The sequence below is a fragment of the Gobio gobio genome (genome assembly GCF_949357685.1).
Source record: "Gobio gobio genome assembly, chromosome: 12".
Lineage (NCBI taxonomy): Eukaryota > Metazoa > Chordata > Actinopteri > Cypriniformes > Gobionidae > Gobio > Gobio gobio.
Window position 1 is genome coordinate 10,518,571 of NC_137105.1, and position 24,154 is coordinate 10,542,724.

General features: G+C 42.8%; 1 protein-coding gene across 1 annotated transcript in view; it reads left to right on the forward strand.

The window, feature by feature from the left end:
• The window catches only part of slc35f1 (solute carrier family 35 member F1), a 136,793-nt gene that overhangs the window by 88,835 nt on the left and 23,804 nt on the right, over nt 1-24,154 (forward strand). Inside the window, exons 4-6 of the mRNA XM_079831987.1 lie at nt 7,802-7,961; nt 9,437-9,593; nt 18,249-18,301. Coding sequence (XP_079688113.1) covers nt 7,802-7,961; nt 9,437-9,593; nt 18,249-18,301 — 370 coding nt within the window. The remainder of the gene's footprint in view (nt 1-7,801; nt 7,962-9,436; nt 9,594-18,248; nt 18,302-24,154) is intronic.

Sequence of the window (24,154 nt, forward strand, 5' to 3'; positions counted from 1 at the left end):
CATTATTTAATTACTAGGCTAATTAGTATATCCAGCTCTTCTACGTTAAATTAGTTTGAGTTAACATAATTAGGCTAGTTGATAAACGAATAAAATAAAGATTACATTTAAATGAGTATTGCTTGTTCTTGTCACCACCACACAAAGCACCGTTTTTAAGGTGACAATTGGTTATAAATATGAAGATTGTACTGTATTTTGAAGATATTGTATTGTATCTTCTATTATAAAGATGAAGATTGACATTGTGTTAATTAAATAAAAAGCACTTTAATGTTATTAAAATGTAACAATTTAGGTTCTGTTAGATGTGTTTTGACTACTTTTTGTATAGCCTAAAATTATATCTCTAGATAACGAAGATATATTAACAGAATTTTTTAATAGGGCCTCATTGATTAATTTTGCCTAGGGCCCCCATTCAATGTTGGTTCGCCTCTGTTAATACTGTATATATTAGCTCAATAGACTGTAAAAAAAAAGAAGAGACAGACGACACACATTCAATCTCTTCCATTGAGGTAAGTGAAGCCACCAGTGTCCAAATATGGCGATGACATCTTGGGTCTCGAGTCTGCGCAGTGGTGAGCGCGAAGTGAAGCCGCAATATCAAGGTCCCGCCTAATCAATCACACGCCCCTGAACTTTTTTTGTGAAATGTACAGTTATGAAAATTTAGAAAATAAAGTTAAAGCTCCAATCTCCTCACCGAAGTTCCTGAAGAATGTCCGTTGGTGCCTCACACACAGAAGCTGTCAATCTCAGCTGTCAATCATAACATCACACCCCCACTTTTATAGCATCGAATAACTGACTAAAACCAAACTTGTTTCGACAACAAACACTTGAACTAACATCAGCGTGATAAAAACTGCCTAAAATGACAGAAACCATCTTTGGAAAAAATGTATTTGAAGTGTAATTTGATTGTTTAGTTTGTCTATGTCCCATTACATTACATGAAGAGACCTATACCGCACCCAGCCACCTTGGGGCTATCAAGACGCTTTGGCTTCACTTTTCAGGACTGGCACGATTGATTAGCTCGTCTGAATCTAATCCACTTTCAGGCAACTTTACTATTAGATTAACATGTTTTGCACGTATATAATGAGCTACTAAGTTGTTTAGGTCATGTCTTGTCTCACCTAGGCACCAGCCAGGACTATCTCAAAACCGTAGACCTTATTCAGACCACCACCATGATAGGTATGAAAGTAAGGTTGTTAAAGATAGTTTGAGTTTTTGCAGTGTTTTGTCAGGAGAACAATCCAAAAACACATTAAATAACAGTACAACCCACTGAAGAGATGTACAACTATCCCTCACAGCCTCGCTTTCATTCCTGTTAAAAATCAAAGATGGCGCTGCTGTGAATAAGGTATATAGGTGCATGACGTCCCTGAACACACAGACTTATTTGTTTTTCCAGAGTTCTATTTTTTTTTTATGCACCCACTGCGACCAATCAGCAGGTACCGCCAGTTCAGCACTACTCCGATGCCTGCACAGCACAACCAGTGCTACTGACTTTAAAGCGTTATCTGTCTCTGTGTTCTCTGCCCAGCACAAAAGAGAATTCGACTGTCATTCAGTTCTGCTCAGAGCCACTGGAGACTCCAGCATCTCTGATCAGACAGTGGACACAGATGCTCCTGTTGGTCAATCAAACACTGAAACCCCGACGCAACCACCAAATTTCATTAATATTCTACTGCATTGCTGTGCAATCTTTCATATAAATACTGTAGATGAGCGACACTTAGTTGTAAAAAAAAAAAAGTGTTAGATGAGCAAGCTTGAATTGCAACAATGGTAGGAAAATGTATAAACTGTTGGTTAGGGAGTATGTGTCACGTTTTACATTTTTGAATCACATTTAAGTTTTATTTGTCTTTTATTTTGTAATTGTAATATCTATGGCTGTTGCCCCCTATACCCTTAAATAGGGCACTATTTGAGGGGACAGCCATTTGCAATGGTGTCTGAAACCCCTTATGGACATTATAGAGTGCACATATTCAATCCCACAATGCACCACCATAACAAGTCTAGCAAGGGTTGGCAGATGTCTACCAAATTGGCATCAGAGGGGGGTCTCGTGGACCTAATGGATACGCGCATGCGGCAGCCATTGTAAGTCCACAAGACCGAAGGTGCATATGTAGGCTGGATCCCAAATGGCACCCTAAACCCTCATAGTCTTCCTCTGAGTCCGCACTTTTGTGACGTAATGCCGCTTTGACTGGCGGGTAAAGTCCTCTGCGTAGCTCGCAAACTTGCGGGCTCAGCTGAAGTGTGCATCGAGGGGGCTAAAATGATGAATGAGACACCCTACTCTCTCGTGGACTTAAAGGGATAGTTCACCCAAAAATTAAAATTCTGTCATAATTTACTCACCCTCAAGTTGTTCCAAACCTTTATGAGTTTCTTTGTTCTGCTGAACACAAAAGAAGATATTTGGAAGAATGTTTGTAACCAAGCAGATAGAGCAACTATTGACTACCATAGTATTTTTTTTCCTACTATGGTAGTCAATAATTGCTCTCTCTGCTTTGTTACAAACATTCTTCAAAATATCTTCTTTTGTGTTAAAACTATCCCTTTAACTGACACACACACATGGAAGCCATTGTAAGTCCACAAGACCGAAAGTGCATATCAGGTGTGGCATTTGGGATTCAGCCGAAATGTGCCATTTGGGATTCAGCCAAAGGTTTCAGACACCATTACAAATGTCTGTCCCCTCAAATAGTGCCCATTTATCTTTTTTTTTATTTTTTATAATTAATCACACTAAATTAATGTTACATTTACATGGTAAAAATTTCTGGTGAACTGGTTTGGGGGGAATCACGCATCTACTACAGTAGAATAAAACTGGAAACTTGGTACATCAAAAAAGAGAAATTAAAATGACTAATGGGATTCTAATGGTTTTTACACTGGTTAAGATCCCACATTAATTGGTAAAATATATAATATTCACAGTATTAACAATAACTGTAGCAATTAGGGTTTTGCTGCTGTCAAAGTAAATTCAATATGCAAGAATAACAGAACAACAGTAAATTGTAGATTAAAGGTCCCCTTCTTCGCGATTCCATTGTTCAAACTTTAGTTAGTGTGTAATGTTGCTGTTAGAGCATAAATAATACCTGTAAAATTATAAAGCTCAAAGTTCAATGCCAAGCGAGATATTTTATTTAACAGAAGTTCCCTTTCAAAGCCTACAGCGAACGGCTGGCTTGGACTACATCCTGGTACTTCCTTCTTTAATAACGTCAGTAGAGCAGTAGAACAGACTAACCTCCGCCCACAAAGAAACGCGAAAAAGGGGGCGCGGTCTTGTTGCTGTCCCACGTGGAGAAGCGGACGGTCGCGTGGAGAATAGGAACTGTTGCGTTGAGTGTGTTTATCGCCATGTCATCGAGACGCTGTTATTTTCATCCAGGAGTCAAATCACCTTTGTTTGGCTTTCCCAGGGACGCTGTAGAGATTATTGAACGAATACATCTCTCCGTTAAGAGGCGTGACCTTTCCAACGTGCGCTAAGCTGCTGTCAAATTACAACACAGGAACCGCTTTCACGTGCGCTAAGCTGCTGTCGAATCACAGCACAGGAACCGCTTGCACAATCAGAACTCGTTACGTGTTTCTGAAGGAGGGACTTCATAGCACAAGGAAATCACCAGCCGTTTTTAGGACAGTGGAAACAGCGGTATACAGATAAGTAAATAGTGTGAAAAATACTGTGTTTTTTTACACGCGAAACATGAACACATGTTATATTGCACACTGTAAACACAATCAAAGCTTCAAAAAAACACGAAGAACGGGACCTTTAAAGTCAGTTTCACAGTGCAAATCATATAGGGGAGAGCTGGGCACAACCTAACGCTTTTTGACTTTCTCAGTTTGTGTAAATCCATTTGTGGTTCAGAGTATTTATTTTTTCCCACATTAATTTCCCACATGTCTAGTACAATTATGTGGTTTTGTTTCATTAATACAGTCTATACCTTTTTTCTTGATTTACCCTGAAAGAATGGAAGTGAAATGTGACAACATGCCCCATAGGTGGGGTACATTGTAACATGAGCAAATGACAGCTTAAAATGTTACCTGATATAATCAAAAGACAAACTAAAATATTTTGTCAATAAAATACAATTATTAACTTTTTCAAATAAAATAATGCATTTTTTTATAATTAAAAATAAACTAATCTGTGAGTTTGACAACAAACACACTTCAAAACACAGTTATACAGCATAGTTAAAAACATAATAATAATTTCTGAACATTGACTCTCAGTTTTTATTCAGCTTTTTCTCATGGTTTCTCAATAGAATTAATTCAAATATAGAATATAATAGCATATTTCTAATAGGGGCTCATTGTAACGCAGTTACAACACACCCCACCTGCGCAACTGGGATTTAACCCTGTCTCGAGTCTTCTGCATCTCAACTGTTAAATAACAGATTTAAGATTACAATAATATCAGATTTGTCTTATTTTAAATAAACACAAAAAACAGAGATAAAAAATAAACTAAGAAATGTACTTCTGCTATGGTTAAATACATGTTCAGTGATATCTTCCAAAGATTTAAAAATGTTGACGCAATTTTTTCTCTAAATAATGTTGATATGGCAACTAGTAAATACACTAAATTTCATCATCCTGGCATGTGTGGAAAGTGTTAAACCATGTGTGTTACAACTGACCCCGCGTTAGGTTGTGCCCCGCTCTCCCCTACACACGCAGCCCAACGTTCTCAATTGTTGAACCTTACATTGTGCACAGGAGGAATCAAATGAAGCCACAAACAGAGACATATACTACGTGACTGATAAACAAGCCAGAGGCTTGAACAGAGCTAGTGCATTTTCAGCTCTAAATTGGAAAAAACATTTTCAACATTTTCTAGCATGATAGCTTGTTTGATGAGGTCAGTCGGGTTGCTGCTCATCCCACACTGGAGTGCATCATGTTGTGTGAGGAGATGCTTCCTGCCTCCCAAACTTTTGCATGCTTTTTCCCCCTGTGATTCACAACGAGCGTATTTTAACATTTCTATATAGACCGTAATGAGATTACACAACGGCTCATCAATATTAATATGCATTCATGCTGAACCATGCGATGGAGCCGCTCTTTAACACATTTGCCTATTAAGTGTAGATGATTACTTGTTATAGATGGTCATGGTGTTGGAAGAGGTCCAGAATGCAAATGTCCTTACTAATTCTGCTTATATATTCTCTTCTCCCTGTCCTTTTCTCTTTCGTGTTATCGGCTGAGCCAAAGAAATGTAGAGTTTTAACAAATGTCTCATATCTTGGTCCGTAAATGGAGGCGTTAAATACATTTTATGACCTCATTTTATCTCCTGTGTGTCCTTCAGTCACTGAGGCCTTATTAAAAATGTATTTGCACTAAACTTTTCAATACCTTAGGTATATGAACAGGTTGGAGCTGAAAATCAATTGGATCAGTTAACTCAAATAATCCCATAAATATCATGGCAGATTTATTTAAGAATGCTATTTAAGTTGTTATTTAAGACGTTAAACCTCTCGACACTGAGCTCTCACTTTGTTTACACAAACTGCTGAAAGCTAATTCAGTTGCACATATTTTCAGTCCATATATTCATTGTTTCAAACACAAGATTATTGTAATATGTAGTGAGAACATTTGGTTTAATCACCGAAACACAACAGTATGATCTTCTTTCAGTTTAGTACTTTAAACAATCAGTTCATCCAACAGCAAACAATGCAAGATACATGTTTCAAATCTCCCTCGTTGCTGAATTAAATACAGTAACACAGACTACATATGCCTCATTAGAAAGTACACTTACATTACCTAACTTATGTCATTGAATCCATAATGTTTGTAATAGTATTCTATTCAGTGTAATAAAGGTGTGATAAAGTTATGACACAGCCATGAGGTTCTGTGCTATATCAGAGTTTGCTGCCAATAAATGTTCTCATATATGGCTGAATCTACTGTAGTTGAGCTTTATAAGGGTGAGTTACAGTAATGTGGCAGTCTCTACCATGGTAATCTTTTTACAGTATCACATGGCATACATACTGTAATGTAAAATGCTATATTTGATACCATCTGTCTCCCTTCTTCTGATTTCTGATCAGTCTGATGTTACACCGTCATTGACTATTTCCACTACCTTATACTCTATTCTGCTCTATTCACAAATTGCAAATATTTCTGACCCCCCCCCCCCCCCCTCCACATACACACACACACTCCATAGACTCTGCATAGACATTATGATGTATACTGATGTATACATTTATACTGTACAAAGTCTATATTATTTCCCGTTACACTAAACCTACCCATCACAGAAAAAAAATCAGCATTTTTACATTTTCAAAAAAACTCATTCTGTAAGATTTATAAGCTTGACCAAAAAATGTCCCCGCAAGGACAAGGTTTTAGGATATTACCATCTTTATGGGGACATTTTGTCCCCATAATGTAGAGTTTACCAGGCCACACACACACACACACACACACACACACACACACACACACACACACACACACACACACACACACACACACACACACACACACACACACACACACACACACACACACACACACACACACACACACACACACACACACACACACACACACACACACACACACACACCTTATAATCTAAGATGTATTGCTTAAAATGTAAAAAATTATTAATTTCATATGGTTATCCATTTCGGAAATTGCAAACAAAGTAGAAACTATGTCTATAATCGATATCTATAGAAATCTATAGGTGTACCAAATGATTCATTGATTGACCATTAAGATCAGTTGGATTAAATAACAGACAAAGTATTAAACTGAACGAGAAGAGATGCTAATCAAAAGTTTGATAGTAAGAGCTTTATAAAAGGGAGTTACTGTGAATGAAACATTTATAAAGATGAAACACTTATTTTGTGTAGTTAAAAGGATACTTTGTGGTTTTGTGTATTGTACTAACACAATTGAAAATATGCTGAAATGTTTGAAAAAAGTGCACTTTTGATGATCCGTTGTGATGTTAGCACTATGAGTTTCGAAAATGGGTGAAATGCTTGTGAAAATAGTACCAAAGCGAATAAAAAAAAATCCTAATGTTCGTTCGTTGCATCAGTAGAAGGGAGATTAGATGGCTTCAATCATGGCTGTCATACTTCATCACAACTTGATAACACTACATATATAACATTATGGATTGAATTACATAAGTTAGGTAATGTAAGTGTATTTTATTGTGGTAGCCTGTGTTACTGTTATTAATTCAGCAACGAGGGAGATTTGAAACATGTATCTTGCATTGTTTGCTGTTGAATGAACTGATTGTTTAAAGTACTAAACTGAAAGAAGATCATACTGTTGTGTTTCGGTGATTAAACCAAATGTTGTCATTACAAATTACAATAATCTTGAATGATTTTGTGTGGAGTGAATATATGTGCAGCTGAATGAAAGCATTACATCAGGTTTTGAAAGAATGACTAGCTGTGTTTTGTACTAAGAGTTTTGAAAATGTACACCTTACTTGTAAAAATAGTACCAAAGCGAATAGAAAAACTGTAATATTACATTAAAAATGTTGTTCTGCATCCCATGTTTCCTCAATTCAAATCCAGGAATTGAATCAGAATTTAAAAAACACTTGTCAGGTGCATTTGTAAGCTATTATAACATTTTGCATTGACGTGTTTCCCTTTGAGGTTTATGTATTCTTCTAATTGTTTCGCAGCTGCTGGACTGCTTCGTGATCCCTGTGGTGTTGCTGCTGTCGTGGTTCTTCCTGTTAGTCAGGTATAAAGTGCTGCACTTTGTGGGTGTGGGCGTGTGTCTCATGGGCATGGGCTGCATGGTGGGCGCCGATGTCCTGGTGGGCCGACAACAAGGCCTCGGTAAGTCCTCATCCCTCCACTGCGGCATCACGGCAGTATCACGGTACACCCTGAATATTAACCCACACAATAACCCTCTCTCGTTTCCCCTGGGTGGTGTTTTGTTTCACGAGCAGCCACAGTCCAGACGTTACATCAGTGTAAAGTACTGCCCAATCCTCCCGAGAATCGTCTTGATTCAGTTTCAAAGTCTCTTATTAAATATGAATAAACAGTGAGCTTGTCCACATAATTTCACACATAGCTTTCCCCAGGGGGCGGTCTAATGAAAACCATACTAATTTGCAGCGATTCTGCTGTTGTTAGAGTTGTCTGAGAATAATTTACCCACCACTGAGTGAATGTTACATTTACATTTATGCATTTGGCTGATGCTTTTATCCAAAGCGACTTACAGAGAATTCAAGGTATACATTTTATCAGTATTTGTGTTCCCCTTAAAGGGTTAGTTCACCCAAAAATGAAAATTCTGTCATTAATTACTTATCCTCATGTCGTTCGACACCCGTAAGACGTCCGTTCATCTTCGGAACACAAAGGAAGATATTTTAGTTGAAATCCGATCGCTCAGAAAGGCCTCCATTGGCACAATGCACTGTACACTCTCAAGACCCTTAAAAGGTACTAAAGACGTCGTTACAAAGTCCACCTCATTCAGCGGTTTGAATCGACAAAGTCACATGATTTCAGCAGTTTGGCGGTTTGACACGCGATCCAAATCATGATTCGACTCGCTGATTCATAACGCTTTGAAGCTTCATGATGCATTATTTTGAAATCGGTCATCACTGTATAAGTCGTTATTTAGGTTTTTTTTGCGCACAAAAACTATTCTCGCCGCTTTATAAAGTTATTGTAGAACCACTGTAGTGAGATGGACTTTGTAACGACGTCTTTAGTACCTTTTATGGGTCTTGAGAGTGAACCGTGCATTGTGCCAATGGAGGCCTTTCTGAGCGATCGGATTTCAACTAAAATATCTTCCTTTGTGTTCCGAAGATGAACAGAGGTCTTACGGGTGTCGAACGACATGAGGGTAAGTAATTAATGACAGAATTTTCATTTTTGGGTGAACTAAACCTTTAAAAATGTATCCCTTCCCAGACAGGAACATAGTGTCCATGCATACCAGATATGGGCTGGATCTGGGCCGACACTGTGTTGCTCTCTGGGTTGGCTTTGGCTTTTAACACATGCATTGCTTTACCTATTGAGCTACAGAAACTATAAATTATAATTTATTATAATTATACATTTATAATTATAAAATATAATTTTATAATATTTTATTGAATTTTTTTACAGGAAAGTTAGTATTTGAGCAGCTTGACTATGGATCTATGATGTTCTAAGACAAAAAAAAATTCAGAATCAACAAATATTTGATTGCAGTATGTTTAGTTAGGTTATTAGCATATATAACTAGTAAGTGCATGGATTGTATTATCTTATATATGACTGTCTGTTCCATACAGGGGACCATAAACTCTTAGGGGATTTATTGGTTCTTGCGGGGGCGACGCTCTATGGCATCTCTAATGTTTGCGAGGAGTTCATCGTGAAGAACCTGAGCCGGGTCGAATTCCTGGGAATGATGGGTCTCTTTGGCTCCTTCTTCAGTGGTATCCAACTGTGAGTCTTTTACGCCAAACAGCCTATAAATAACTTTAAAGACCAACATTTTTTAGTTTGTGGCCTTTTAAAGAAACTTTTTTTTTAAAGCCACTTTTTTGAAAATAGGCTCATTTTCCAACTCCCCTAGAGTTAAACAATTGAATTTTACCGTTTTCGAATCCATTCAGCCGATTTCCGGGTCTGGCGGTAGCACTTTTAGCATAGCTTAGCATAGATCATTGAATCTGATTAGACCATTAGCATCTCGCAAAAAAAAAAAAATAACCAAAGAGTTTCGATATTTTTCTTATTTAAAACTTGACTCTTCGGCAGTTACATCGTGTACTATGGCCGACAGAAACGAAATGTTGTGGTTTTCTATGCCGATATGGTTAGCGTTAATTTTGTCACCTATTTTTAATTTAGTCTTAGTCTTGTGCCAAATGTCCTTGTTAGTTTTAGTCATATTTAGTCATTCACATATCTTTTTTTGTTAGTCAAGTTTTAGTCGACTAAAAGTCTCGTCTTTTTAGTCTAGTTTTAGTCAAAAGACAACTCAAGGTAGGCCTATCTTAGTCAAGCTTTAGTCAATTAAAAGTCTCGTCTTTTTAGTCTAGTTTTAGTCAAAAGAAAACTCAATATATTGTGTGGCAAAAAAAGTTACCTAAAATATATATAACCTGCATAATGTATGTGCCACTATACCATAGCTAACTGGTCGTTCCCCTTCGAGGGAACTCGAACTGCGTCATCGTGACGACACTCTGGGGAACGCCCCTTCGCGTAAAGCGTCTGAAGAAACTGTAGAATCAGCCCAATCCGATTGGTGTTGCGTGATGACGTCGTAACTGAATGTGAACTGCTGCCGCTGAGGGTGCTGCGCTCGCGGCTGGCCGTCTTTGAGGAGACCGGTCAGCCTCGTGAGCCCCGCGGTTCTGGGCCTGCGTCTGTTGAGGCAGCGCGGCGCCGTAGATCGTGGGGCTCACAGCGGGATCTGTCAAGAGGATATGGGACTGCTGAGGCATCCTCCCTATCCTCCTCTGACGATTCTGATATCCTCCCGCCCCGTGTGGAAGCCCGCGATGCGGCTTCTTCCCGCGGGGCGGAGGATCCGATTCTCAGGCTGTCTGATTCTGAGGAATCAGACAATTTGAGGATCGAGGTGGATGATGTGGGGCTTTCGCCACCCCACACACCCGCTATTGAGGAGCTAGTGGAGGTTTTAGTCCGCGCTGTGGCCAAACTGAGTTTGGATTGGCCACAAGAAATAGTGGACATCCAGCCACCATCTAAGCTGGATGAACGCTTTTTCAGGCGTCGGGTTCAACCTCCACGGCGGGGTCTTCCTTTTTTCCCCGATCTGCATAACGAGTTGTGTAGATCGTGGGAAAAACCCTTCTCAGCCCGTGTAGCTAATCCCCCAGTACTTGATTTTGCTAATGTGCTGGGGACGGCTGAGTTGGGGTATGCAGCGTTGCCACAGGTGGAAGAGGCGCTTGCGGGCCACCTCTCACCCGGGGCCGCTGCATCATTGAAGGCTCCGTCGCTGCCCACTAAACCTTGCCGCGACACGTCCAAGTTAGTCGGCAGGGCTTTTAGTGCGGCAGGTCGAGCTGCTGGTTGTCTGCACACCATGGCGGTCCTGCAGGCATACCAAGCCGACCTCCTCAAAGAACTGGATGAGGGCGAGGGACCATCTCCGGATGACTTCACTGAGCTCAGGAAGGCAACGGATTTGTCTCTCCGCATTACCAAAGAGACGGCTCGCGCTGTGGGCCGCTCTATGGCTGGAATGGTATGCGTTGAGAGGCATCTCTGGCTGACGCTGTCGGGAATCAAGGAGAGAGAGAAACATTTTCTCCTTGATGCTCCGATCTCGCCTTCTGGCCTCTTCGGCGGGGCAGTGGATACTGTCGTCGAGAGGTTTCAGGAGGCGAGGAAGCAGTCAGCCGCCTTCCAGAAGTTCTTCCCTCGCCGCTCGGGCTCTGCAGTTACAGCAGGCCCGGGTGGGCAGCCCGGACCCTCATCCAGCGCATCACACCGCGATGCGCAGAGGCAGAGTGTCGCCTCCCGCGCCCCTCCCGAGGGAGCTTGGCAAAAGAGACGGCGCTCTCGCAGGAAGCCTTCTCAGCCTAAGAGCGACCTGAGGGACGTTATCCAGGCTAAGAAGGCTCCCAAGCGGTCCTAGCTTCGGCAGGACCGCTGAGAGTCGTCCCCCACAGGGTGGAGCGATCGAGGTCGTTTCCACTCTGGGACTCTCGGGGAATCGTTGCTGCGCTCCCGCCGTCCAAGACGTTTCGGGCCGCATCGGTTCCCTGCGCGCGCGCACTGAACCAGTCGCCTCCATTAGGACTTGCGACAGTTCAGCAGCCGCGTGCGCCTCACGGACCTCTTCCCCGACGACACCCTGCCGGTCAGCCGCTTCAGGGCGTTGGGGTAGGGGCTCGAATAACACCCGAGGCTGGCCTCGAGAGGCTAGTTCCCTTAGTAGATTATCTCGGCGCATGGTCATGCCTTCCGAGTATATCTGCATGGGCCCTGCGTACTGTGGAACGGGGTTACAGACTGCAGTTCGGTTTCCCTCCCCCGAAATTCAACGGGGTGGTTCGAACTGTGGTCGGTCCCGAGCAGGTGCGGGTGATGGAGCAAGAAGTACGCTCTCTGCTGGTCAAGGAGGCTATAGAGTATATTCCTCCACCAGACAGGGAGTCCGGGTTCTACAGCCGGTACTTCATAGTTCCCAAGAAGGATGGGGGGTTGCGTCCAATTCTAGATCTCAGGCACCTGAACCGGTCTCTGAGGAGATACAGGTTCAGGATGCTCACAATTCCAGCCATCGTGACTCAGATCCAGTTCGAGGACTGGTTCGTCACGATAGATCTGAAGGACGCATACTTCCATATCTCCATCCTTCCAGCTCACAGGAAGTTCCTGCGGTTCGCTTTCGGGGGCAAAGCGTACCAGTATCGGGTTCTTCCGTTCGGCCTAGCTCTCTCCCCTCGCACCTTCACGAAGTGTATGGATGCAGCACTGGCTCCGTTGAGACTCCAGGGCATCCGTATACTCAATTATATCGACGACTGGCTGATTTTGGCTCAGTCGTACGATATGGCGGTTCGACATCGAGATGTCGTTCTAGCCCACATAAGGTGCTTGGGTCTCAGACTCAACACGAAGAAGAGCGTGTTGACGCCCTCCCAGAGGACCACGTTCCTGGGGGTTGTATGGAATTCGACTCTGATGCGGGCACAACTGTCCCCCGCACGCGTGGAGTCCATACTGGCGATGGTCTCGAGAGTGAAACTGGGCCGCAGCCTCACTGTGAAGCAGTTTCAGAGACTGCTGGGTCTCATGGCAGCAGCAGCCAACGTGATTCCGTTCGGTCTGCTCTACATGAGACCCCTCCAGTGGTGGCTGAGAACCAAGGGGTTTTCCCCCAGGGGGAATCCTTTCCGCATGATCAGGGTAACGCGCAGATGCCTTCGTTCCCTCGTCATGTGGAAGAAACCTTGGTTCCTGTCCCAGGGGCCAGTGTTGGGAGCGTCGTGTTGCCGGAAGTCCGTTTCAACAGACGCTTCCCTCACTGGTTGGGGCGCGGTCATGGAAGGCCGCTTTTCCAGGGGTCTGTGGGGGACCCGGCATTCTTCCTGGCATATCAATTGCCTGGAAATGCTGGCGGTCTTCAAGGCTCTGAGGAGCTTTCTCCCGGACCTCCGCGGCCACCATGTCCTGATACGATCCGACAACATGTCGGCGGTATCGTATCTGAACCACCAGGGGGGCCTGAGGTCGCGCCCTCTTTGCAGACTGGCGCATCAGGTCCTTCTGTGGTCCCAGGGGAAGTTGTCATCCCTCAAGGCGATGTACATTCCCGGGGACCAAAATCAGGGAGCAGACATCCTGTCGAGGCAGGGGCTGAGGCCCGGGGAATGGCGGCTCCACCCCGAGGTGGTGGAGGCTATGTGCGAGCGGCTGGGCCCGGTGGAAGTGGATCTATTTGCGTCTCGAGAGACGTCCCACTGCCGCTGTGGTTCTCCCTCACTCATCCGGCCCCTCTGGGGCTGGATGCCATGGCACAGACGTGGCCGAGGCTGCGTCTGTACGCTTTTCCCCCGATTGCTCTGCTCCCGGGAGTTCTGGAACGTGTCCGCCGGGAGGGCGTCAGCCTTCTCTTAGTAGCACCCCGGTGGCCCACTCGAGTATGGTTCTCCGACATCATCGACCTGCTGGACGGTCTCCCATGGCAGGTCCCTCTGAGGAGGGACCTGCTGTCTCAGGCCAGGGGTACGATTTTCTACCCCCGGCCAGAGGTATGGGATCTCTGGGTCTGGCCCCTGAGGGGGCTCAGTTCCTAGCAGAGGGCCTGTCGGCAGGTGTTGTGGAGACCCTACTCAGTTCCAGAGCTCCATCCACCAGGAGGTTGTACAGCCTAAAGTGGAATGTATTTTCCACTTGGTGTAGAGAGCGGGAGGTGAACCCAGTTAACTGCCCAGTGGCTTCAGTGCTGGAGTTCCTTCAAGACCGCTTCTCCGCCGGTCTTTCCCCGTCCACACTTAAGGTGTATGTGGCTGCCATTGGGGCTTTCCACGCACCTTTAGGTGATGCGACGTTGGGAAGGCACCATCTGGTTGTACGTTTCCTCCGTGGGGCTCGGAGGATGAGGCCTGCGGCTCATTCCAGGGTCCCAACCTGGGACCTGGCAGTGGTGCTCGAGGGTTTGGCTGAGGCCCCCTTTGAGCCGCTGGAGTCGGCTGAGGCGAGAATACTGACCTTCAAGGTGGCTTTTCTCCTTGCCATCACTTCTCTGAGGAGAGTGGGGGACCTCCAGGCCTTGGCGGTCACGCCGACTTGCCTGGAGTTTGCCCCTGGCATGGTTAAAGCCATCTTGCATCCCAGCCAGGGCTACGTGCCCAAGGTGCCATCTAGCAGGGCAAGGTCAGTGGTTCTCCAGGCATTCCATCCTCCACCTCACGTGACGGCGGAAGAGAGCAGACTTCACCTCCTCTGCCCCGTGCGGGCATTGAGGATTTATCTGGAGAAGTCTGCTCAGTGGAGAAAGTCAGACCAGCTGTTGGTGTGTTTTGGTTCACCCAAGAAAGGGCTGCCTGCGTCAAAGCAGACGATTAGTAACTGGATTGTCCAGGCTATAGCCATGGCTTATCGGGTGCGCAACCTGCCTTCACCCTTAGCCGTGAGGGCCCATTCTACCAGGAGCATGGCCTCCTCGGTAGCCCTCCTTTCTGGGGCCTCTATGCTAGACATCTGCGAGGCAGCTGGGTGGGCCACTCCTCACACCTTCATTCGTTTTTATAGTCTGCATCTCCCTGAGACGCCTGGCGCGAGAGTGCTCGTCCCCTAGTTGTGCCTGGTTCCAGCTTCACACTGGGGTGGGTATGATTGGTGCGGGATAGTTGGTACTCGTTCCCCAGAGTGTCGTCACGATGACGCAGTTCGAGTTCCCTCGAAGGGGAACGTCTCGGGTTATGACTATAACCCTTGTTCCCCGAGAAGGGGAACGAGACACTGCGTCTCGTGTCCACCCAATCATCAGAGCGCTCGCTTCATCGCAAAGAACGCTATCTCTGTTTCGTTCAGACGTCTCTTTGTATCTTCCGGGTATGCCGTCACATACGACGTCATCACGCAACACCAATCGGATTGGGCTGATTCTACAGTTTCTTCAGACGCTTTACGCGAAGGGGCGTTCCCCAGAGTGTCGTCACGATGACGCAGTGTCTCGTTCCCCTTCTCGGGGAACAAGGGTTATAGTCATAACCCGAGACGATTTACAGCGTAGATGCCTAAAATTAGCACTAGCTTATGAGACGATGGGCACAAATATCGATTTCGATCTTGATTCAGTATGAATTCATATGTATATAGCCTACTGTACATATGGAAAAATAAGTGCCTTTTAGCACTATTTTAAACTTTTTTGGGGGTTAAATTATATTTGCTTGCATTCATTACTATTATTATTTTCAAATTTCACAAATAAGTAAGCAGTTTTGATCTGCAATACTTTTTTGAGCAACTAGGCTACATGTATATTGATTAAAGAGCCATACAGACACCAGTAATGGCATTACAAATGAAAATTATTATTTTTCCAGCCACAAAATGACTCTAATTTGCCTCTTTTCTGTGGACTTCTCTATTTTAACCTAATTACTACACTAATTGTATTATAAATAATAAAAAATATTTTAAGTGATCATTAATGGACCATTCTTATTGCACAAACAGTAAGCCTATTAAGTACCAAAAGATCTCCTCAAAATATTCAATAATTATTACACAAACACCTGTATAGTTAAGCTGTTATGTATCCGCTTAAGCCATTCAATTGTATTGACACAGCGCTAGAAGTATTGAGCGCTCCGGGAACCACGTGACCGCGCGCGCCTCCGCGAGATCAGCCACAGGCTGGCAGCAATATTCTCTCTCATGATGAAAAAGTATAGACGATTGTCGGCGAAAATATTATCTTAGTTTTTATTTTATGCAAAACATTTTAGTTTCGTCCTTTTTCGTCAACAATAATGCATGTTAATTTTGTCTTAGTCAGCATTTTTGAACATTGGTGCAGTCTCGTCTTCGTCATGGAAAAAAAGGTTGTTGACGAACATATTTAGTCTCGTCTCGTCTGACGAAATTAACACTAGATATGGTACTCCCTGTGCAAGCAGGTTGTCACGTTGGTTATGTTGACGGAAGTTAGCCTATTTTCAGGCGCTGCATAATATCATTGTGCCTGCTGGTATGGCAGCAAAGTTACTTGATTATTACGCAGGAATGAGTTTAGTTCCTTGCCATATCGGCCTAGAAAATCACAACTTTTCATTTTCCGTCGGTCTTAGTACACGATGTAACTACAGAAGACTCAAGTTTTAAATAGGAAAAATATCGAAACTCTTTTATAATTTTTTTGAGCGAGATGCTAACGGTCTAATCAGATTCAATGATCTATGCTAAGCTATGCTAAAAGTGCTACCGTCAGACCCGGAGCTGAATGGATTCGAAAACGGTAAAACTCAACTGTTTAACTCTAGGGGAGTTGGAAAATTAGCCTATTTTCAAAAAAAGTGGAGAGTTCCATTAAGGCCAATTCACACTGTGCCGTAAGACGGCAACCGACACTTTGACGGGTTGTGCTGGATTTGTGTGTTGGTGTCTGTTGGAGCTTGCTTTCACTGTTTGAACATGCTGAATCAGCGTTTGTCTGTCTTGGAGAAGTGTGAATTGGCCTTTGGCCTTTACTTTTATCTAACATAACTCACATGAAGTTCAGATTTAATAACAGCATTTTTCACAACATTTTCATGACCCCCAGAATATTTTGTTGTATGAATATCTGAACATGCAATATATAAAATAAAGGAACAAACCCTCTGCTTTAAAAAACAACAACAAAAAAACAATTTCATTCTAGCTTAATGCATTATTGTTTTATTGACATTCACCAATGCTAACCAGCCCCTCATTGTTTTCGCCGACCTATGATGTAAACTTAAAAGGTTATATTTTATCATAATTGTGCCATTGATTAAGACCCTTTACCCCGAGTTACTCCCTGTTTGCTGTTTTCACGTGACTATTTAATGCTCTAGAATGAGCTCACCTTCACATTGTTTTCATAGAAATGTAATGATTTTTCTTGTTGAATTGCGAGTTGCCTGCTAATCCGCAATCACCTGCTGTCAGCTTCAGATCCTCCTCACAGTTGGACGTTTACACAGCCTGCATGTCTAATTATCATTTCCACCAGAGCTGTTTGGATCTCCGACACCACCAATCCCAGCTTCTTCCAAGCATGAGTTAGTTGGAAGGTTTTCGTCTCTCTTCTTTTTTTATCCATCTGCAAACGAGGCCCATTTGGAGCGTCTGCATCCCCCAGCAAGTGTACAGCAGCTCCAGCTGGAGCTGAATTTACCAGCCCTTCATCTAACACCTTTATTCCCCCGGTGCCAAATCTTCAGTGTGCTTTAACATCTATATTTGTGGCGTATTTACATAAATGCCAACCACACAGTTTATCCATGCCAGCTGGGTGTAATTATCCTGAAAGGCATTCATATCTGACAGCAGGCCGGAATTGTGGACGGCAGTCAAGTCCTGCTCCCACTGAAAGTCTGACTGCCTCGTAAAGGGGCTCTGGAGGAAGCAGCGTGACAAGCCCACTGGATCTAGAATATTCTCTCTCTCTCTCTGTGCCTGCATCAAACAGTTTCATCTGCAGGCTTCAGGAGCATCTCCCGCTGATGCACCTCTAGACGCTGTCGGCCGATGAGACTCGTAACCTTGGCAACAGATCATCAGCCCAGTCCTGTGACAGCTCCACAGAGGTGTCACACGGGGCCGGAGGATTGTTTCCTGGGGGGGATGGGATGACCTGTCATTGTTAGTTAGTCAGGAAAGCTCATACAGAACCGAGGCGTGTGTCACAAGAATCCCTGGGACTGTTCATGGGAGATTGACCGCTCTTTGCTCTGGCTCGCTGGATTTGTCACTCTGCCCATTGTTGCCGAGTTCTCCCACCTGTCAAAATGAAGCATTCTGTCGAGACTTCGGTGCTGTCGCTATTTATCTTTTATTGATGTTCTTGTTTTTTCCCCCAGCTTGGCTGTGCTCACCTGTGGCTGATGGGAGTTGTGCTGTGTTTCTGTTTTTCAGGGCCATTATGGAGCACAAGGAACTTCTGAAGGTTCAGTGGGACTGGCAGATCGGTAAGCCTCTGATTTTGACAGTTTTCACACTTGGTTTGATTGCTTGAGCCGAAACCTGACTGGAATTCAATCACCTTCCCTCTGCACCCACAATTCTCTACCACTGATACTGATAACAGTTTTATTGCCAAGAATTTTGTCGGATGAAATAAAACAATATTAAGAATTGTTTTCAGAGAATGTATCTTAATATCAATGAATTTTCTCATATTGCTTTGGTGGACCACACACACACACACACACACACACACACACACACACACATGTTTGTTTTTGTGAAATGTGAGGACATTCCATAGGCGTAATGGTTTTTATACCGTACAAACCGTATTTTCTATCCCCTTACACTGCCCCTGCCCCTAAACCTAGCCCTCACAGGAGACTGTGCAGTTCACTTTCTGTGAAAAAAAACTTGTTCTGTGTGATTTATAAGCATTTTGAAAAGTGAGGACATGGGGAACGTCCTCATATTTCACCCTCTTTTTGTAATACCTATGTCATACCCATGTCATTATACACATTTGTGTCCTGATATTTCACAAAAACATGCCCACTTATTTTAGGTGAGAAGCTATCAACAAGTGAAGAGGTCTGCCAGTGCAATAAGACAAAATACACTTATATTCATGATACAAAATGAAGTCTTATACAGTCTTGCTTCTCAGGTAAATTTATTTGATTTTGAATATTTGTAGATACACTATTTAAAGGGGTTACTTCAGCGATTAGCATTAAGCTTTGTATCAGTAGAAACCCGGTAGTATAATCGAATGATCGTGCCCCCCCCCCCCCCCCCATATCCCCCTGAGACGAGAGATTTATGTATTTTATGTCTGGAAAAAAGCCTCCGATGATGCAAATATCGTCATTTTTGCATCATCGGAGGCTTTTTTGGCCAGAGGCTAGAGACTACAGCCAGTAGTATATGTTAGTTCCGCATGTTTTCAACCCACCCACAGGGGTGGGATCTCACTCACAGAATGTAAAATTAATGAAGTTTTGAATTAGCGCCAATTTGGCGGCGGGTTGCTTGAATTGTGGGTTCATTAGCCTATTATTCTTAATGAAAAACACAACAACAGTACAGTACAATGACAAACTCCCTTAAATAGGCGCTTTTACATTCTGCTGTGAAACCAAATCTTCCGCGATCATCTGGTCTGTCAGCTCCGCACTCTTGTGACTCCTGCTGTGTTTGTGCTGCGACTCTCGTTCGGCTCACGCTGTATTGAGCAGAAACGTTCCGTTTTTAATTGTAGTGTCTGTTCTCTAACTGAAATAAATTAATTTATTACTATAAAAATCAAAATGGCGGTGGTGCAGCGGTGGGCAAGTGATGTAACCGGTGGGAGTGGCTTCGTAGGGCAACAAAGCTAGTGCATTCTGGGAGTTGTTGTCTTTCATCCATATGAGCCAAAAATACGTTTTCTGGCTTTTCTCAGTCTAGAAGGCACCAACTTCTAAAATAATTTCACATTTCTACTACATAAATTACCCAATTTAAATACACATTCATCTTTCTAGTTGTGAAGTACCCCTTTAAACGTTTGGGGTCTGTGAAATGTTTTATGTTTTTGAAAGAAGTCACTCAGGTGCATTTATTTGATACAAAAGCACAGTAAAATATTGCAAAATATTTTATTTAATTTTATTTTATCAGCATCATATCTCCAGTCTTTTCACATCCTTCAGAAATCATTCTAATATGCTGATTTGCTGCTCAAGAAAAATTTATTGTTATCATCAATGTTGAAAACAGTTGTGCTGCTTAATATTTTTGTGGAAATTGGAATAATTTTTTTTCAGCTATCCTTTGATGAATAGAAAGATCAAAAGAGCTGCATTTATTTGAACTATAACTTTTTGTAACAATTTAAATATCTTTACTCTCACTTCTGATCAATTTAATGCATACTTGCTTAATAAAGGTATTCATTTCTTTACTGATCCCAAATATTTGAATGACAGTACTCAAATAAACAAATAAATACATTTAAAAAATGCTTCAACAATGAAATCATTTTTGACACATAAGTGCCTAAGTAATAGACTTAAAAAAAAATGGAAATTAAAAATAAAAGCGTTATTTTTATATGTTTTATACTTTTTATTAGGACTGTTAATTTACCTGTAAACAAATATGTTTCCTACCATCAGAACAATTTAAGGGCCAGATTTACTAACAGCTTGTGCAAGTGCAAACCCTCTTTTGGCGTTAAAAAACTACTGTCAGGATTTACTAAAGAGACACAGCGATAAATTAGCGCTGAAACAGACATTTCTGCGGCATGCAAGGTGATTTACAAAGGTTTGCGCTCGTAAATGTACAGTTTTTTTGCACCATTATTTACCCCCCCAAAAAAGCACGTCTTAAACCAGACGCTAACGGGTAGATTGCGTTGGTCATTATGGAAATGATCTGGCTGCGTCTGTGTGCTTTAATTTGCGTGTCGCCAGTAGATCACGCACAGAACTTTCCTCCATCTGTGATTTTATGGAATTGCGCTCTCACGCTAATTTTCCCTGTTTATTAAATCCGGCCCTACGTCTTTTAATTAAGTCGTGTTTTATGCCCATATTTATAACCTACGAATTTAATTTATTTTGTCAACAAGTAAGCAATTTCCATTTATCTTGAGAATATTTTGTGACCGATATAACAAAATCTGCATCATCAATAGCAGTGCATTTCCTGAAATTATGCTGGGTTGATTTCATTGTAAATATAAATCACAAAACGCATAAACGCTTCCATGGCACTAAAGTCAAACGAACACTGGTCTAGCCAGAGCGTCTGGTGTTAAAACGTCCTTAGAAGCATCAGCAGACAGCTGTGAACGGACGGGGCTAATTAAATATTGCTGTGCATGTGCTGCTGAGCTCAGGAAGAGATGCTGAGAGGCAACATCACCAGAAGATGTGACTCTCAATTTGACTTCCTCACAAACGATAACAGGCATATTTAAACTGTTGACAAAAGACAATTAACAAAATTAATTGCTTATGCAGTCTGTGACATCTGTACCCCATGCATAAATACACACGCCTGCTCACGTCTTCAAAATGAAAGCACAAACACAAATACGTTTTTATTAAAGCAGTAAGCCACTGGAAGCGGTGGGTTACAGTGATTTTACTATGGTTAATGTTGAATGCATCTGATTAGAAATAATTACAAATATCACTTGGTTTGTAATCCCATTTAGATAAGACTTGGCAAAAGTACCGTCCTCTTATTCAGTGTATTTTATGACCCAGGAAGTCACTTAAGTTTATTCCAGATTGATGCTCCTGGAGCGGCTTGATGAAGTGTTGAGTGGCCGTGCCAAAGGCAGCATTTGGGTTGGATCCCAGGAGGATGCTGGCTTGTCACAGGGACATTAGCAAGTCTAGAGCCGCTTGAGGGGGCCACGTCTTAAACTGTCAGGGCTGTTGCACTTTATGGCAGAAGAAGGAATGTCTCCCGCCAAAACTGTGATGCCCTTGATAAATAACGAGGGCATGTTGATCATAATGCATTAGATATGTTACCACTGTCCTTGAAAGACTATGAGAAAATTCATATTTGTTCGTGTACCATTGCATATAATATTATATTTATTAAAGGGTTAGTTCACCCAAATATTAAAATTCTGTCATTAATTACTCACCCTCATGTCGTTCCAAACCCTTAAGACCTTTGTTCATCTTCGGAACACAAATTAAGATATTTTTGATGAAATCCGAGAGCTCTCTGACCCCTCCATAGACAGCAATGTAATTAACACTTTCAAGGCCCAGAAAGGAAGTAAAGACTCCAGCGGTTCGACCTTAATTTTATGAAGCGTCAAGAATACTTTTTGTGCGCAAAAACAACGATTTTATTCAACAATTTCTTCATGTCTGTGTCTGTCTCCTACACTGTAGTAAATACAGTCCAGCACTTGCGAGTTACGTCAGAGCTACACCAGAACGCCGGCTAACCATTGGCCGAAGCTTCACATGAGCACCACGACGCATGCGTGGTGGCCAATGTAAATATGTTATAATATAGATATATTATAATTAATAATAATAATTTGTTACATTTAAATGGCGCTGTTCTAGGCACTCAAAGCACTTTACATGGAAGTAGGGAATCTCCTCAACCACAACCAATGTGCAGCATCCACCTGGATGATGCGACGGCAGCCACATTGCGCCAGAACGGCCACCACACACCAGCTGATTGGTGGAGAGGAGACAGAGGGATGAAGCCAATGGTATATATGTATATGGGGATGATTAGGAGGCTATGATGGACAGAGGCCAATGGGCAAATTTGGCCAGTATGGCGGGGTTACACCCCTACTCTGACCCCTGACCACAGAGAGTCAGGACCTTATAGTATACATGTAAAGAAATTGTTGAATAAAGTTGTTATTTTTGGTTGTTTTTTGCGTACAAAAAGTATTCTCATCGCTCTACAAAATGTATGTTGAACCACTGGAGTCACATGGACTATTTTTACTATGTCTTTACTACCTTTCTGGGCCTTGAAAGTGTTAATTAAATGGAGGGGTCAGAGAGCTCTCAGATTTCAGCAAAAATATCTTAATTTGTGTTCCGAAGATGAACAAAGGTCTTGCTGGTTTGGAACGACATGAGGGTGAGTAATTAATAACAGAAGGTCCATTTTTGGGTGAACTAATCCTTTAATATACAATGTCTTCAAAAGTATTTGGGTGCTTAAATATTTCTGAAGGTAATCGTGGCTTTTTATCTCACAATTCTCGCGTTTGTGAGTTATATATACACTCACCTAAAGGATTATTAGGAACACCATACTAATACTGTGTTTGACCCCCTTTCGCCTTCAGAACTGCCTTAATTCTACGTGGCATTGATTCAACAAGGTGCTGAAAGCATTCTTTAGAAATGTTGGCCCATATTGATAGGATAGCATCTTGCAGTTGATGGAGATTTGTGGGATGCACATCCAGGGCACGAAGCTCCCGTTCCACCACATCCCAAAGATGCTCTATTGGGTTGAGATCTGGTGACTGTGGGGGCCATTTTAGTACAGTGAACTCATTGTCATGTACAAGAAACCAATTTGAAATGATTCAAGCTTTGTGACATGGTGCATTATCCTGCTGGAAGTAGCCATCAGAGTATGGGTACATGGTGGTCATAAAGGGATGGACATGGTCAGAAACAATGCTCAGGTAGGCCGTGGCATTTAAATGATGCCCAATTGACACTAATGGGCCTAAAGTGTGCCAAGAAAACATCCCCCACACCATTACACCACCACCAGCAGCCTGCACAGTGGTAACAAGGCATGATGGATCCATGTTCTCATTCTGTTTACGCCAAATTCTGACTCTACCATCTGAATGTCTCAACAGAAATCGAGACTCATCAGACCAGGGAACATTTTTCCAGTCTTCAACTGTCCAATTTTGGTGAGCTCGTGCAAATTGTAGCCTCTTTTTCCTATTTGTAGTGGAGATGAGTGGTACCCGGTGGGGTCTTCTGCTGTTGTAGCCCATCCGCCTCAAGGTTGTGCGTGTTCTGGCTTCACAAATACTTTTTGGTGCATACCTTGGTTGTAACGAGTGGTTATTTCAGTCAAAGTTGCTCCTCTATCAGCTTGAATCAGTCGGCCCATTCTCCTCTGACCTCTAGCATGGCACAGGACTGCCGCATACTGGATGTTTTTCCCTTTTCACACCATTCTTTGTAAACCCTAGAAATGGTTGTGCGTGAAAATCCCAGTAACTGAACAGATTGTGAAATACTCAGACCGGCCCGTCTGGCACCAACAACCATGCCACACTCAAAGGGCCCTATTTTAACGATCTGAAACGCAAGTGTCAAAGCGCGAACCGC